At 34.8% G+C, this 18,309-nt stretch overlaps 2 protein-coding genes across 6 annotated transcripts in view; one reads left to right on the top strand and one right to left on the bottom strand.

Annotated features, from left to right (window-relative positions):
- The first annotated feature begins 228 nt into the window (after positions 1-228).
- Positions 229-2,285, top strand: Chrac-14 (DNA polymerase epsilon subunit 3 Chrac-14). Of its 4 annotated transcripts, none has more exons than XM_069830249.1 (3): positions 229-686; positions 768-1,057; positions 1,152-2,285. In XM_069830249.1, exons 2-3 carry the CDS (start codon positions 787-789, stop codon positions 1,334-1,336), a joined length of 456 nt encoding a protein of 151 aa, XP_069686350.1. In that variant the 5' UTR covers positions 229-686; positions 768-786; the 3' UTR covers positions 1,337-2,285. The 4 variants fall into 4 exon arrangements, with proteins under 4 accessions (XP_069686350.1, XP_069686352.1, XP_069686353.1 ...); XM_069830251.1 differs by having other exon boundaries at positions 328-686; positions 785-1,057; XM_069830252.1 differs by having other exon boundaries at positions 328-690; positions 785-1,057.
- Positions 1,096-18,309, bottom strand: part of LOC138702877 (E3 ubiquitin-protein ligase LRSAM1-like) — a 46,650-nt gene continuing 29,436 nt past the window's right edge. For both annotated transcript variants that reach the window (XM_069830246.1, XM_069830248.1), the window contains one exon: positions 1,096-17,775. In XM_069830246.1, coding sequence (XP_069686347.1) covers positions 17,653-17,775 — 123 coding nt within the window. In that variant the 3' untranslated portion in view covers positions 1,096-17,652. The remainder of the gene's footprint in view (positions 17,776-18,309) is intronic.

Genomic DNA, 18,309 nt, shown 5'->3' with positions numbered 1-18,309 from the left:
CTAGTAGCACAAGCAAGCTCTCATGCGTGCCACCGCGACGTGCGGCGCAATATACACCTGTTGGTCACATGGAACAGAACATCTAATTTTTGTAGATAAAGTCATACGAACATGGTATCCAACTAAGAAACGGTTAAAACATGTATATACACAATTTAAATTCTCCATCTCCTGACGGAAAAAAAAATTCTTCGTAGACGTTGACACTTGCCACGGAGGTATATTTAATGTACTATTGGTATACATGTATAGAAAAAAAAAAAGAAAGAGCAAGAGTGTAGTTTATGAGCAGTGTCGCTAACTTTAGGGGGTTTTCCTGTTTTTCTGTGTTGGTTTGACGGATAAAATCATTTATTATTTGTATGATTGATATAGGGATTCAGCGGTTTTTAACCATCAATTCATTTAGTGATTTTTATTCTTTTGAAGCATTTGACGAAATTATAGTGATCAACTGATTGCACGTAGGACATGATGCGAGGGCAGAGTCTCTGGCGAGGGGCTTGTGGAAATCTGACCTAGTCACGTTGGCTACCCTATTTACAATTGTTTTCGTTGAAGTGTAACAGCTGACGAACATTTCGCGCGTTTTTGATTCGCTTGTGCAATTGTACTCTCTTCATAGTTCAAAATGACATGTGAGATAATTCTATGTAACTGACGCCTGCATATGTGACGCGTAATTGGTTGGTATGCTGTTAATCTTTCACGTTTAAAATTATGGTAGTGTTGTAAGATTTTAAATACGAATCACCCTTCTTCGTCAGTTATTTGTATTTTGCAGTTATGGCTGAGAGACTGGAGGATTTGAATCTGCCAAATGCTGTAGTTACTAGGATAATTAAGGAGGCCCTACCGGATGGAATTAATATCGCTAAAGAAGCAAGAACAGCATTTGCTAAATCTGCATCAGTATATATTTTATACATAACATCTGCAGCCAACATGGAAGCAACGAGCAATAACAGAAAAACCATTAGTGGACAAGATGTATTACAGGCTATTGGTAACGTGGAGTTCAGCAAGTTCCTGGACCCTTTACAGGATGTGTTGGAATGTAGGTTGAAAAAAGAAATAAAGAATAAACAATTTGAATTCGATTTAGATTACATTGTATATTTATTAAATTCTGTCAATTCTTACTTTTACAGATTTCAAAAAGATGCAAAAGGGGAAAAAAGATGCAACAGCAAAGCGTAAAATGCAGAAAGAGGGAAGAAAATCGGAGGATCAAAATGGGAATGATACTGGTGATAAGGATAGCAGTGTGGAAGTTGATTTAGAAAACGGTCTTGAAACCAGTTCAGATGTAATATATGACTGTGTTGATCAGTGATTGTAAATAAGTACCCTACAAAGAAAGATTCTAGAGTAGCATCTCCAATGTAATACTTAAGTTTTCAAGTTCATGTGGTTTAATTTAAACCGATGTGTTTTAATTGCAATTAAAATGGATCTCAAATGTTTGTTTCATTAGCGTTCTTATTGTTATTTTTTTAAAATATGCACAAGAACCTCACAGTTGTAATCTTTTCAGTTAATGTGGCTACCAAGTATAACTTACTCGGTATAGTTTAGGTTTCTTTTACAAAAATCCGTAGACAAATCTAGTGTAACAAGATTACCAAATTATGTCTACATTAAACAGTTGTGTTCATATTTGATTTTAATATATTTCATATTGATAGTGTTTTGTAATGAGGGCGTTCTCAACAATTTTGTGGCTTTACGTTAATAAACTGTTATAAATAATTTCTCCTTCCACTCATTTCCGTGATGTATGAAAAAAAAAAGTGAAAATACTAAGCTAAAGTAACACATTTTATGAAATGATGGATCTTAAACAGTTTTATTTTAGTGATTTAATTTTGTTGATAGCGTCCTTTTTACAAAACTCCATTATCTACTTCCCTCAGTTTCTATTAGTGAACTCGTATTTGTTACAATCTTAAAATTAACATTTCTTACTGTGATATGATAAAGGATTTATAACTTTGTATAATTACATTTGAAAAATGGATTAAAGCAGAGAATTGCAGCCAATAAGTTTATTTTCATGCAAGTTTTCCATGTGAACTGTATTTTAGTAACATAATTGAATTTAATTTGTGATAACTTGGAGTATTTCGAATTTAATGACTGTATAAACAAAGTTTTCGTGTCAGCAATGGAGATGACATTTGTTATTACAAGGTTAAGAGTCCACGCAGTTGGTTTTTTTTTTTTTATGAATTTTTATCCTTTTGTCGGTTAAGGTATTTGGAATAAAGGAATAGCTGATTTCGTGCCAGAGTTTTCACTTAACTACCAGAAACCAACAACTGATCACCTAGTAACATGTCAAAACTGTACGTAACTTATCCATCATAGAATTCGCTCATGGGGAAAAATGTAATACGGCGAACGTTAAGCTCCGCCCACGACCCCTTTCCACTTTTCCCCTACAAGCTCACCACACACTCTACGTGATAGGCTAGTGTTGTGTCGAATGCACATTTCATGTAAGTGGGGATAACTTCCCCTACTGGCGTTCGCCGTATTACGTTTTCACCCGCTCATGGTGCATCATGGGAAGCAGATCTAAATTAAACCAAAATAACGTGGAAATGGCAGAGTGAACTCCATTGAAAACTCCCCTAAACATGGTTTTTGTACACATATGCCTATTAGTACTATACAAGATATGAACACAGGTCTCTCTCATGGGAATGAAGCTGATAATTTAGTTTGACTAATACTGCATCTAAAATATTAATAGAGGGGTCCGTATATAATGCACTAAACTTCGTGTTATGAGAATAGAGCGATGCAACAAGTAAAGGCAGGTACACCAGCTTATTAGGTCAAGTTTTACCTTCATCAAAAAACAGGCAGCATGGGTTTAAACATTTTTGTATAGCAGAATGGATCAAGACATGAAGGCAAGTGTGTTCTCATTCCCGTCATCAGTAGGGCCCAGATTTATATGCACTGTAAGTTACAGCCTCATGGTCTAGTGGTCAGAGCTTCTGGCTAAGTTCATGGAGTCCTGGATTTGATTTTCAGTTGGAGCACAGGAATTTTTCCTTACATAAGTGTTCTGTCTATAGGCAGGTCTTTCATTGCAAACCCAGCATTCTCCAATCTTTCCTATTTTCTGCTTTCCTCTTAGTCTCCGGGTATGATCCATATATCTAACATCGTTTATCATCTGATTTCTTATGCCCCGAACTCCTCCCATTCACCATTCTTTCCAGTGCATCCTTCAGTAGGCAGTTTCTTTTCAGAATTTTTCCTTAAAGGGAATTATTCCTGTGTTCGTCTATGGCCAGAAATTTAGATTAAGATTAGTTTTAAGGCCTCTCCTGGCAGCACATATATTAGTGGGGCAATGTAACTCCGCCTTCCAGGTGCCCCAACCTCAGAAATGGATTACACCTAAGCCACTGCGAGGAGAGAAGATTAGAACTGTTGAAAAACGACCTCGTGACATTGAAAAAAAGTATTTGGATAGACGTATATTACGATTGAGAAGGCGTGGTTTAAATCATCGAGTCTTTATGTAATAATACCTAAATTAAGCAAATAATCACGTATTGAATCAGCATATTACACGTGAAAGTTACCGTTAAGTGTTTATCAAGAAATACTGTGTTTAAATTTGTTTTGTCTCCTTTAAAAAAGCTTCTGTGTTTGCATTGCTTCCCACACCACAGCTAAGTATCCAGAAATATCTGATATCAGACTATGAGGGCGTGACTTACTATATGAACAATACCTCTTCAGAGCGCATATAAATCCAGTCCTGCTCACCAGTCACATGACTCAGATGGTGGTTTCATCAGGCAGTGTATGATTATTGTAGTGCAAGAGGTCACATGGTAAATTCTGTGACTGTTCCAACATATTTATAACATGAATAATTTCAAGGAAAAATTGTTCCGGGACTGGGTATCGAACCTGGGACCTTCAGCTGAACACGCCAATGCCCTACTGACTGAGCTACCCAGGAACTCTACCAGGACTAGGCTCAATTATTCCCTTTATATCCACATACCTCAAGTGGGTTGACAAGATGTCAAAGACCCAGGCTCTGTGTGACTTAAATTTATGGTTTCCTGTTAACGAACAGTAATGTGTATTATACAAATCTGACTTTACTTGAAATATTAATATTTCAGAATTTGACTCCAATCTATGCCTGCTTAGTTTTTAATTAACTTTTAAACCCCTAGAAATAGTTTTTATAGTCTATTTTTGCTGTCAAATGAGCAGTACATTAAGTACTGTATAATTTCTAATGCCATCTGCACTTTTTATTAAAAAATATTGTTTCTGAAAATTGGGTGCGGGTTTTATTCAAGCCTTTCATATCGTGGTCTCTTAGTACATTTTTCCGAGTTTTGTCATTAGAAATTTAGGGTGCGTATCTTATTCAGGGATGGGTGCTATTCGGGATTATACAGTAATATTGTAACATGCTGTACAAGATGGTAAAAATTCAATTCAATATACAGTATTCATATATATGTTTCTCTTAATATAACACGCTTAAAATTCGTAGAACAAACCCTTGTTATAAATAACAGAAAATAAAACGAACTAAAAGACTTTATGAAAGTATTTTTGATCCAACGTGCTATTTTTCGATTTGAATGACCCCCTAAGACTTCATGAACAACTATCTGATATTACATATTGCACTATAAAACCCGTATAAATCTTGTGTTACTTATCGTCAAACTACCAACTCTTATCTTTTTAAAAACCACTATCTTTAGTCTGACAGTTAACAAAATAATCTAGTCTCTGTTTACACGAATTCTATCCAATCTACAATTTATGTTTTAGTACATTGTAATACATATACCGGTATTATAAAGAATGTTTTAAAATCCCGCTATAAATGTCTACAATTTAAAAATATGTACACAACATTGAACATTTGATTAATACTCTATGTTAATTGAGATATAATATGATCTGTTATCTAATTTTAATCACTAGTTGGTATAAAAATCATGCGAACATTATTTATACTCTCTTTTCTTACATTAATGGAATGACTTCAACACAATACAGACATCCACAACAGAGTGGATTATAACGAATCCACAGTCTAGTCTACACAGATGTCAACACCAGTCTACTTTCGATTTAGTTTCGTTGAGCTTTTTGATCCCATCATCATTGTAATTGAAAAACTTGCAATGTAAATTGATCACTGAATACTATACCACAAGGTTTTCAAAAGGCCTTGAACTGCATTAGAAATATAGATTGATACATGAATATGCATGTATGGAGTTGCTAGTCTAGAATATTCCTTCCCATTCTAGAGTAACTAACATGGGATAAATTCATATAAATAAATATGGATACACCGAAGAGCATGAAGAAACTGCACAACCGCAACACTCCCCAAGGCGTGGGTTCAGTGTGTGAATATACAGGGTGGTCCTCTCATTGTGCAGCCATAAATTTCTTTCTGAAACCATGTTACAGCATGACTATAACTGAGGAATAGTGAAAAGATAATGACGGGAGGAACTAATATTTATTATTTGTAGACAACTTGCTCAAAATCTCATCTATCACAAATTCCGAAATAATTACAGCAAATTTAACTGTAAAGAGTGGATCATTCTCTATTTCTAGATGAGGGAACAGTCTCTATGTTTGTCTACATTGGCACAGTCAGGAATTTAAGATGTGGTAAATTTTGGGAACATTACTTGGCAAATTTACCTGTAACTTATATGCAACACATTTAAAAGACAATAATAGGTAATTGAAGAGTGTAAAAAAATTTTTCAGGAGAGACAAACATTTCTTTCCATTCAAATCCTCTATAACTGGTGATATCTGTGACTGCCTATATTAATTTTCTCCTTGAATTTCAACATAAGACTTTTATACATTATTGGGCTTCACACTTACAACCTGTTTTGTCAACACCTTAAAATTACAAAAATGGTTCTTACAAGCTTTGTTATTTTTCACTCTAGAATTTCTATTCAATACTATGAAATTTAAAATCAATTTAGACTCCCCAGAGGTTGTTATAAATCAAAATCTATTCTCCGTCATTACAGAATGAATGAATGGATGCTGACCCTAAATAAGTCTAGTTAATGGTCGAAAACGGTAGCTTCATAATTCTTTTGAAAATCATCTGTCAATTTAAAACAACCTCTCAGCAGAAATATAAAGGATTTGTTATTCTAAATATAGGCAGGAACAGTCAATATTTTTCTTTCAGTGTCGCATTCATAAAGCCTTTCTGTTAGAAGCTGGGTCAACCATAGTGCAGTTGGAAGGATTAGGTCAATTGGAAAAACCCATGACTGCTGGGAATCGAACTCGCGATTTTCGTCTGTATAGCTGTTTGCCTCGCCTTTATCCGCAGAGAAAACTCCCTAGTACTTTTTTCTGTTAGAAGCTGGGTCAGCCAAACACAAATAGTGGTTAAGACACTATGCTATACAGACGAAAGTCGTAAGTTCGATCCCCGATAGTCAAGGATTTTTCCAATTGACCCAATCCTTCCAACTGCACTGTGGTCCTTAGGTTGACCCAGCGTCTAATAGAAATAAGTACTAGGGAGTTTTCTCTGGGGATAAAGGCGAGGCAAACACGTAAGACTGCATCCCTACTGCTACTAATGCAAAAGTGAGAGCTTCAACTTCTCACTACCCTGTAATAGGGACAACTTTAATAAGAAAAACATTGCTTCTTCCCTCAGATAAAAAGGAAAAGGGATGTCTGTGGCAGTAGGAGGATTCTGCTGTTCCCTCCTCCCAAGAAATCACACACTGAGTTTATTTATATTGTACAGAAAAACGTCATCAAAAGCCTTGCATTGCCATGAAGGCATTTTCAATTCATGGCAGTAGTACACTTCATGCTCTCGTTGCAATACACTGAGTAAGATACAAAATCAGATGTTTGTTGTTATCAAGTTGGCACTTGTGCTTCTTCTGTGTTATCACTCACTCGGTGGCTTCAATGATGAACTCATCTTGTTAACTTAATGAGTGAAAAATAAATAACTTTTTTTGTTTCAAAAATCTTGTTCTTTCACATTCTGATTGTAGCACCAATATTTTGTTCACTAATCTACATTACTGTGAGTATCGGTGTTCGTACAGGCATTATGAAAAGGCTTTGATGCTTTTGATGTTAATTAAGGTCACTTTGTTCAAAATCTCTCAAACTTTGCATAGAGAAAGATAGGAGAAGCAAGCATGTATGTATTTATGTATATATACACAATTGGTGCTGATGTATAATAAAGATTCAGAGTGTGAGCTAACCTACACAGGCAACTTAACTTTCCAGGACAATTAAAACATGTCCCTTCATAAGTCACGTGATACTTCAACAGTTTGTATGGTAGCCAATAAATAATTTGAACTGTTTCAATAGTTTCTATGGCAACCAATAAATAATCTGAACTGATTTAATATAGTTTCAATAATCTGAACTGCTTTAACAGTTTCTATGGTAACTAATAAGTAATCTGAACAGCTTTAATAGCTTCTATAGCAACCAATAAATAATCTAAACTGCTTTTTAACAGTTTGTATGGCAACCAATACATAATCTGAACTGCTTTAATAGTTTCTATGGTAACAAGAACTGTTTTACTTAAGTTTTGGATACTGGTAGGTATTATGTTTCTGTTGTTGGTTGTGTGTTAGCTCACTCTGACTGAATCATCTAGTTGTGCTCTTCATTTTAACAGAGGCACTGTAAAGTAAGTTTGCAAATATTGCAAAAATGTAACAAATGGAAGGCGTATAACACTGTGCTGCTAAAGATGGATATACAGAAAGCAGCAAAGGTAAATATTCTGTTAGCAAACACTCATTTATACAATCCAGTGATCTTCAGACGATTCAGTTTTTAAAATCTGAACAAACTGTGAATATCGCACACAAAGAAAGGTGAGGAATAAATATATATTCAACAGAGTTAGAGTAGTTGAACCATGTTGTGGACAGAGATGTCTCCATTTCGTAAAATATTACTGGTTCCACATTAAACGAAATACAGATAAAAGAAGCGGGTCCTTCTTTGAAGACAGAACCCACAAGAACCTCTGAAACAAACATGGCACACATTTCTACTCATAACACGGTTCAGGTACCCAAAATCTACAAGAATCACTATGAAAGCCACAGATATAACAAGTTCGCAATACAGTAACGATAAGGATATGAAAATGGTCAACATTTGCCTACATGTAAGGCACAAATTAGCTTAAGTAAAGAGGCTAACCAACCTTGATACAATTTTATTCTTGGCAAAAAAATTTATCTTTGCCCTCACTTTCAGAAGCAACATATGAAGGCTGAAATAAACACAGTGGAACCTCAGCAGAGTATCGAATTGTACTGTAATTTGTACGTTACTCAACGAAACTATCCTACAATTGTATGTAATTCCGATATCCTTGTCTTAAATTAGTGGTCTTCAATCTAAAAAGTCAAATTAAAATCAGGTGTAAACAGGCTGCTTATTCCTGTAGAAGTAATCTTGAAAGTATGTGAAGAATTTTTGCTATGAGAAATACGAAAGAACCTCTTATATAGATTAAATAAATTCCAAAACACTTATATTATGAGATTCAAGCTATTATTTCATAACAGTCTACAAAAGGGGCTAAAATTCAGGATTGTAGAAAATGACCTATTACCTAATTAAAACAACCAAGTAATAAAGGACTTCCATTTTATTCTGTAAAACAACTAATCAAAAGTAAATGCAGATCTCCCAAAAACAAACAAAATTCAGACGAAGCAAGAGATAAACCCTGGGAAATTTTATTGATTAACCTCGAGATAATTCCCCCAAGGGCAACGTAAATCTGATGTTGCGATATTCAAGTTGATAAAAGATCATGATTTTTTGCAAGCACCTGCAAAGAACAGGAATTTCCTGTGTATCATCAGCACTGCTACAAGAAGATGACATTGTCAAAAATACTGGAGTGCAAGATGGCGAATATTGTCAAGTATCTAGGCATTGGACCAACAACAATCTATCAGCAGTCAAACGAAAAAGAGGTCGAAGAATCAATGTTTCATCAGGTGAAAACTTTAGTGCCAAAAGTATTAAAGATGACGGATCATGTGATGATGACCCAGTTGTTGTAAGACCACAGGAAGGTGCTTCATCAAACACTGACAGTGAGTGTGAAGCAGAATCAACGACTCTACAAAGACAACCAGAGGACTATGATCTTTTTGCTGTTAGAATAATTCTACTGTAAACAACACGTGACTCAAGTAAGGCCTGATTGGTCACAGTGTCGCGTCACCGATTCTCAGTACCAGTATGCGATTGCGCCCACTGTTGTACTTTCTGTTTCATATTAAACATTTCCTGTTACTGAATAATTTCAAGGGAAAAATTGTTCTGGGGCCGGGCATCGAACCCGGGACCTTTGGTTAAACATACCAATGCTCTACCAACTAAGCTACCCGGGAATTCTACCAGACACTGATCCAATTTTTCCCTCTATTTCCACAGACCTCAAAGTGGGCTGACAACCGTAAAAAAAATGAATGGCCAAAAGTGGACTTGAATGGTTTTTGATCTCACCACTTCAATTAGTTTCTTTATTTTTGTACTTTTTAAGTGTCATATGCCTTGAATTTTGTCTTACAGTTCGTGCTAATAGTATGTGCCTCATTTTGAGCAGTATTTTATGTTTATGGTTTATGTATTGAAGTTCATTTTGAGCTGAAAAGTCTGTAATAATTTTACTTGGTGTGCATTTTTCATCAATAATTAAATTCACGTTCTAAAATACTTCAACAAATTGTGGGATATGCGTATTTCTTTTTTTCTAATCAAATTTTGCACGCTGGGAAACTAAATTATCACAAAATTCCAAGAAAATTTATGAAGAAACTTATATTGTGTATTACTCCACATCTTCATTAAAAAATTATATTGAATGAAAAATTGCTTTATCACTTCACCTCAAACCAGGGGTAGAATGATACAATTTTTTTTTCCAATAAATAAAAAACAGCTACCCATTCACGAAATGTCAGTATGTACGAAGAAACTGGAATACAAGATGCACGTTTTTGTTGCATGAACCATAGGAAAGATGCAAGTAGGCTAATTTAAATTCGAAAATGTATCACTTCATCCCATTCGAGGGTAACATGTCAACACATGCACCTATCTTTCGAATTATTGCAAGTAGAATGGCTACATCTACTGGTAACAGTGGCAGTTTTCAATAATGTTTATAACAATGTTTATTGCAGTTAGATTTATTGCTTGCATTCTGGAAGCTCATTACGATGCCTACATTGCCATTTATGTAGGATACAGAATAGGAGTCTCTCTCTGGGCTTTATTCTCAGAATTACTGTTCATTTAAACATAAGCTGGAAAGCATAATAAAGTAAAAAAAAAAGCTCACTGTCCTTGTAACATAGCAACTAAGAGTGTATGAGCTGATATTTTCAATGCCTAAGAACAAACATGGCGTCCCAGTGATACTTGCAATTCAATGTTTATTTAATTTTACTGAATTTATTACGTTCTTCTGAGGAAGTCCTGTAAGAAGTATAGTGGATTTAATAATAAATTAAATCAACGTAATAGTGTTAGGGGATATATCTTGTAATACAGTATGCGCAAAACAAACAGAACTGAAATTACAGCTCATCTGCTGTTCAAGTTTCCCTAGCAACGAAGTATTTATTTATTGTACACAATAGTTTGACCTATTGTGAATTCAGTGTTGTGTTGATTTCTGCAATTATGGTTCTCACAACAGAGGAGAAGGTGTTTACTGTGGAGCATTATTTCTGGTCATACAGAAATTACAAACATACTTTGAAAATCAATAAGTCATTATAACATCTAAGGCAACATAAAACTGATCCCATACGACAGAACTTCTCGACGACAGCTAACACTGTTGTGTTATTTGGTGCCGCATCGCTTCTGGTACTGCTCTTTAAAGTGGTGCAAGCTCGGCTCATTCTGACGCCCCACTCCGTATGACTGGAAATAATGCTAGAAAATAAACATCTTCTCCTCTGTTGTGAGAACCATTTTAACAAAAATCTTAATATATTACATATCAACAATATAACAATGAGTTCAGATAAACAAACTTCACCATGGATACGATACATACATGCACAGTATTAGAGCGAGAATTTCAGCACTGTTTGTTTTGGCACATACAATACATAATTTTGTTCAAAGTTATAACCTAAAATAAACATGTTTGTATATGGCTAGATTTAATGTTGTGTATGAATATGGGACAATAATTCGATCATCATATTGTGAAATGAATTGACAACGATAATCAAAACGACTACCGATACTCATACTTCAACGACCATTCCTACTAAAAGGAATGATCAGGCTGAGGTTCAAGCCTTCAGGACCCTTCCCCATATTTAAAAAAAAAAAAGATAGTATGCGAGACATTAATTGACCTGCTTAGGTTTGTCATTTTTGGCGAGGACAGAACATTTCCAAGAGTTATATTCATGGAATATTCTCAAGTTCATGGCCACTAATTTCAAATTCCAGTACAATGAAATTATTACTGTCAAATTAACATGTTCAGATGTGTTTATGTCCAAGTTTGATTTTTAGAGCTTTTTATAGGTGGCATGGTAAGTAATCTTACATACGTTTTGGAAATTTTGTAGTTTCAGAATATTAAAAATCGTGTAACTGAGGTTCCACTGTATAATCGACAACCACGTTCATTTTGCACAACTCTTTCACAGACTTGTCGGTGCTTTTCTCTTGTGACTCGGTGGCTTCATTGTGATATCACTGACTCGTACCTACAATTAATTTGTGCATCAAATTTAAGGAGGATGACATTCATGAGATTTCCGTCCCTAAGAAAATTAAAATATTCTTACATTACTGACTCTCATCAGATATTAAAAGACATTTCTGCTTCTTGGTTTCTCAAATTACAAGAAAAAGTTAATTCTATGTTTTGAACTCTCACTTTCCTTCATGTAACTGAACTCATTTTATAAGTTTTTGATATCTGTCGTGTTAGTTTTAATATTTCAAGGAGTTTCTTTCATCATGCATGGATGTAGCAGTAATCTCCCAGAGCCATGGTTATAGCCAAGTTCAGAGCAATGAATTTTGGAGAGACATTGCTCTGAACTGAGTTTGAAAGCATATTTCAATCCACTAGTGAACAGGTATCCGCTAGATAACAAAAAATCCACAAATACTAGAACTGAAAGAGAAAAACGCATCTACTTTCTCACTTACTTCTTACTTCTTAATATGTGTGTGTATCTAATGCCTACTCACTTCACTTGCGTGATTCGGGTTCCGCATATTGTGGACAGATGATAGGATACATGTGTCCAGCTATAAGCTGATTACACTATGTCCACTGTAAATCAAATTTGCAATTTTCAGAGCTGTGGACTGGAAGCTATTTTCAATCCAATTAAAAAATAATGAGTGGTTCTATATAGTTTCCATATGAAACATCTTTATAACATAAGTTCAATTCTACAAAGAAAAGTGAGTTTAAAATACAATATGAATGTGATACGTACATGTTTAGCTCAATTTATGTAATTACATGTATGTGTACTTTTTGTTTTTTAATATCATCCATTCAAAATTGTTTGATTTTTTGTTCAGCTGACACAAAGATCCACTAGAAGATGATTACTTGAAGGCCAAAGCCTGTTACACTGCCATGTCTTCTGTTACAGGCATCTTTGAGATAGAATTTAATATCTTGATGATAAATGAATTTTTAGATGAGCTAGAAACAATTCGTAAATTTTTCCCGGAGTCCTCTCATTCAGGGACAGTGTTATTTTGCACATTGTAAATCTAGAAAATTAACACCAGCCCATTTCACTTACATAAAAACCATGGTAAGGGTTTGTATTGCTCTTAAAAGGGTTTCAAATATTTAATCTTTAAGTATGATGCCCTCTCGACAATGGGCATTTCTGATGAGGTAACTTCAAATAAAGCCAGAAAAAGGATTTACGTGTTTTCATCTATACGGATGCAAAATTCTATAGATTTTTCTACAACAGATTTGGGTTTTAAATGTCATACATCAGGTTTGTGAATTTTTATCTCGAACTTTTCTATGATTTCATTAGGTTAGTTTATTTTAACAATTCCTGCTGTTAAAACAGTGCTTTGCAACTTTTCTTTTCTACAAATTTAATTGTAAAGAAGTTAAATAATCATAAAAAGTTACTGAACTTATAAAATATATTTATAAAGCATCAGAGAAACTGTTATTATAAATATACACTGAATTATTTTGTGCAGTTTCTGAATTTAAATAAAATATAATTAGTGAAATCCAAAATTTAAATAAACATGACACATAAAGAGAACACAAATACTTCTGAAAATATTTCACTAACTTCACCAGACCCTTTTTCTGTCTTGCCACTGATTTTTTTTACAAACAAAAGCATGATCCAGATATTCAGTTCAGACTGTAACTTCAGGATTTGCAAAAAAGTGTTACATACAGTACAATGGAGTAAGGTCCAATGAAAAGATACGTTTTAAATGTGGAAGATAAAGTTAATGTTATGAAACAAATCGAGAGTGGTAAAAAGAAAGTTGATCTGTGTCATGAATTTTGCTTGGTTAAGGGAGAATTTAGAATGGTTTAGAGCTGCAATATTTTACAAAACAGAAACAGATTAAAAACTGAAGCAGATTACATATTGTTCAACCCACGTTCATGTGAGTATTCTATATATTTAATTACTGCACATTACAGTATTTTACTCCATTTCACTATTTTCTATAATCCAGTACAGTATTTTTATTTTTATAACCATAAAAAACAAGAGCAGTGTGAAGTATTTAAAAATGTTGTAGTGTTTAAGGTTATAGGAAAATAAAAATTAAATTATAGTAGCACACAAAATACACTTGTGAATGTACTTCTTCTTTCAATTTTATTTAGTAAATTTATTTATTTATTCTTATAGCAACTCTCACTTATTACGACATCATTTCTTTAGTCCTTTTGATGATGCTATAACTAAGTTCAACTGTGTTTCTAACTTTATAGCACTGGAATGATTATGAAATATTTCTGTCACAAAAGATTATGAAAGTTTTAAAGATACTACACAATAGTTACTTGAATGAGATCCATACAGTCCATTTTGTTGGTCTTAAGTTTCAAAATGAACACAGAATCAATGACAATAATTTTACGTATGCAGAATTTCTCGATTTACAGTATGTTTCTCCACCATTTGGTCCCTGATTACTACAAGCTTGTATTATGATATTCTGAAAATTTATTTTCTGCACATCTTTCTCTTCCAACACTTTTAATGTAAGAAATTTGAGAATTTAATAAAACTAAGAACTCTGCGAGAGAGAACTTTCAAATTTCGCACACAAATACACAGATGCGAAACTTCTAGGCAAAGTACTTCCTCCAAGAAGTACTAAATGTTATCATCTCTGGTGGATTTTATGCATTGTTATATAAATTGACTCTAATGTAATGTACTGCATCTAATCTGAAAATAGTTTCTACTTTTTACATTTGTAGAAAGATGAATTTACTGATATGTTTTGTAAAATTTTCTGATATGTCTGTGATGCTAACAACAATGAAAAATAATCTCATTCTAGAGAAGTAAAACTAAACAAACCTGATGTATGAGGAGGCCGCGAGAGAAATATTTGACTAATATACTCAAACATAAATCCCTTCCCCAAAAAACTGAAGGACTCTTGTGGCAGTTTAAAGTGAGAGGCACAAATGAAAGTGTTAGAACTTCCCACACCTTAGCTTGTTCCAATGGATTTCCCACTCAGGCAACTTACCTCAGCAACACCTTATGCTTATAATTTGTTCGACATTATAAAATTAAACTTATTTCATATTGTATCACATAAAAGCATCAATAATGGGATTAAAATTACTTCAGGACTGATGTTCCGTTAAGAAACTAGAAGAGAAGGTAGCAATGTTGCCAGCACTGTATTGGAGATGAATCAGCTGAGCCTCCAATTGCACTATTGTTATGACAAAACAAGTATAAAAATGTTTTTGCAAGACTTTCAACTGGCCAGTAAAACTATGCATTTGCATATGAATCCAGACCCAATAAGTGGCAGTAGTATATTGTGACGGCCACGTGAGGTTCGATCTCACGACCGACGGAGGAAGGGCTAAGTCGGCCATGACGGGCAGGTTGCACGCGCATCTGCTTCCTGCGGCATGTGCTGTGGGGAGAAAGGGGAAAGAGTGACCACGGCAGAGAAGTGGAAATATCCAGATTATTCGAGAGTGGAATCTTTCGCGAACTCTCCAGAAACTATAGTTTGGTTATAAAAGAGAAGACGCAAGTGAACGTCAGTCAGTAAGCCAGTGTTGTTACAGGCAGATTTGGACAGTAAGCGAGTTAGTCTTGTGTAGCAGTGAAGCCAGCTTTGAGACCAGAGCGCGACTTGAGTTGTGTCCGTAACTGTGGAGCCTGAAGCCCAGAGTTCGAGTGCAGTGGACCGCAGTTGGGGGACCTGAGTTCGAAGTTCAGTGGATCGTCTCTGAAGGTCTGGGGTTCGAGATTCTGTGAACGCGAGCGACTGAGCTAGAAGAACTAGCCAAGACAAACGAGCTGTGAACTGAGAACTGACAGTTCTGTGTTGTAAATAGTGCTTTGTGAATATTAGTTAAGATTAACAGTTCATTATTGTTCTCAATAATACAAGTAAATTGTCATTGTCATCTGTGGAGTGCAATAACGAACGCTGTGTTGCTGTGCGGAGAGCAAATCCCATTGTTGACAGGAGTGAAATTAAATTGTAGAAAGTGAAGAGTTATTGTTGAGATAAAAAAATTACATTGTTGTTCAGTATAAAAATTTACAATATGAAGGACACAGACATTTCATAAGTATTTAGAAGATTCATAATTATCCTATCACATTTTCTAGTATGATACTGATTACAAATGAAAGGTGATACAAGCCGAAGTGGGTTTCCAAGATTTGACGTGAAAGAGATATGGCCAGCAAATTTTGCCTGGTGTCCTCTATTAGGGACAGACTCTTTTGTTATTTTTACGTGCTATAGTTCTCGCAGTTTTACTTCCCTCCTGAAAGAAGACCTGCTAAGAATTTTTATCTCCTCTAAAACTGGGTGGTGATGAGATTTCTCTCGTCATCATATCTTCCAGGTGCATCCAGCCTTGTATCAAATTGAGTACCGGTTCTTTCCGAGGGTAAAGAGGCTGTTGAACCATGGTGCTGCCATACTGCCTCCTCCTATAGCGAGGTCAAGAGAACATCACAGGGAATTTTTTAACATGGAATGTTTTACTGTGTTCCACTCGAGAAAAATTGTAACAAAGATTACAACATTGCCCCTTACGGGGATTGTGTCGATGCCACTCGCAATGGATTCATTAGTTAAAGAGCCTCATTTGTTCATTCATGGCCCAGGTTATGCTTCCACTACAACAGTGATCAAATGGAATGTGCAACATATGCTTATTATGTCAGCGGATTCATCCTCTTGTGTTTGTATAACTTAAAAGATTATATGCATCACAGCATTTCCTGAAAGAAACCGTACAACCCTCTGGGATGTCATCTAGGCTCTTTATACGAAATTCCAACAATAACGATGACATGTTGATAAATGAAAAATGTATACATGGGGGTCGTGTTAAAAACACATGTGAAATCTGCGATTTCGGTATCAGATGGAGTTGAAAAAGATTAAAGTGAAACGTTTTTTAACGTGTAAAAGCTTAATGAAATATAAAACTTAATTTTAAATTAACCAAAAATTATTATTCGTACACAAATGGGGTGATTTATAAGTGTGGGGAGTATAATGATAGAAAGTTAATTTAACATAGTCTAAATCTAGAGTACTTAACTGTCATATTAATTTCCAAATGAATCCAATTCTCTGTAATGGCATATTATTATTCATTACAATTTCAAACAATTCATTCACTTCATATTCATGTGTGAATCATTTCGACTCTCAATTGCGTTGTTGTTTCGAAACCAGGCCTCATGGAATGAGGAAGCGATTATGAAGTAGTTAATGAGAAGGCTCTGTCTTGTTAAATTTAAATATGGGGAGTATGAAGACAGAAATCCTATCAAACTTTTATTTCAAATCCCAAACATCCTTATAGTCCCAACCATGCTCATGATAACTATCACGAACAGCATAAATGTTCAATATAATGATAGGGATTCGATTATTCCCCTATCACTGTTTTTAAATCTATTGCCCTTGTATGAGTTTAAAACCCCACAATTTCAGATCCAGTGGCACTGAGGATGACAACTGAAACAAATGGTTTGGAGATAATACGTTGGAATAACTTGACCAATCATAAAGAAGTAACACGAGAATTTTAAATGCTTAGGTTGAGGGCAATAGTAATTTTGGATAGACTGTCGTACATGCCACCAGTCATGACAACAGCATGGATGACTGGTTTCCTTGGTAACAGTAAGACATTCGTTTTGGCAACAGCAATAACTATCAGTCCTGAAGTAATTCTAACAATACATTGCTCAGAACATCAGACCAATAGTACTAAATTGTAAAAAAAGTGTTTGAAAAGTGTTATGCAATGCTCACTCCTCCTAGCACGTGATGTGGTTACGGCAGTATGGCGCGGATCTTCCGCTCGATCTGGCTCCTGCACATTGGACACTCCTGCACCAACTCTGCACACTTTATACACGTGCACATGTGGCCACAAGGCACGAATATGACCTCACACTGCAACACATTCCAACACATCTTGTTAGAAACAACTACACTCAGGTTAGATTGCTAAAATGTATGCAACACTGCTTGTAGCTTTCCTAGTTTTAATTTTATGAAGAAACTCTGCAGACAAAAATTACAGAGAGGAAAAGAGGAATATCTGAAAACTATACTTTTCATTATTATAAAGGATATACCAAAGATATTTTTTTTTAATGGCACCATGTACTAAATTTTTCCATTTTTGGATTCTTCAGATTGAAGAATTGCATTTTAAAATGTATTATATCTTTTGCATAATACTAAAATACTACACACAACAGTGTGTACGTCTTTAATACAGAGCCAAGCTTTGTCTTTAAAAATTCCAGATGCCTTTGCAATGTCAAATATTAATTATTATCTATTTTTTAATTTTCGCATCTCTCTGACAAGGAATGTACTTGACCTTGAACGCTCAAGAATATAAATCGCTCATCACAAAAACAGTGGTATGAGTCATTCCCATGCAAATTGCGCGTCTTACCACAGGAGACATTTGAATGA

This window comes from Periplaneta americana, chromosome 7 (genome assembly GCF_040183065.1).
Source record: "Periplaneta americana isolate PAMFEO1 chromosome 7, P.americana_PAMFEO1_priV1, whole genome shotgun sequence".
Taxonomy (NCBI): domain Eukaryota; kingdom Metazoa; phylum Arthropoda; class Insecta; order Blattodea; family Blattidae; genus Periplaneta; species Periplaneta americana.
The sequence above is the reverse complement of the archived record's forward strand: the minus strand, read 5'-3'. Positions and strand labels throughout refer to the sequence as shown.

What these genes read in the sequence shown, in the direction of transcription:
- Chrac-14 (XM_069830249.1), top strand. Translation starts at nt 787, where the DNA reads ATGGCTGAGAGACTGGAGGATTTGAATCTGCCAAATGCTGTAGTTACT. An exon ending in TTTACAGGATGTGTTGGAAT is followed by an intron (nt 1,058 to 1,151) that starts GTAGGTTGAAAA and finishes TTACTTTTACAG; the next exon opens with ATTTCAAAAAGATGCAAAAG.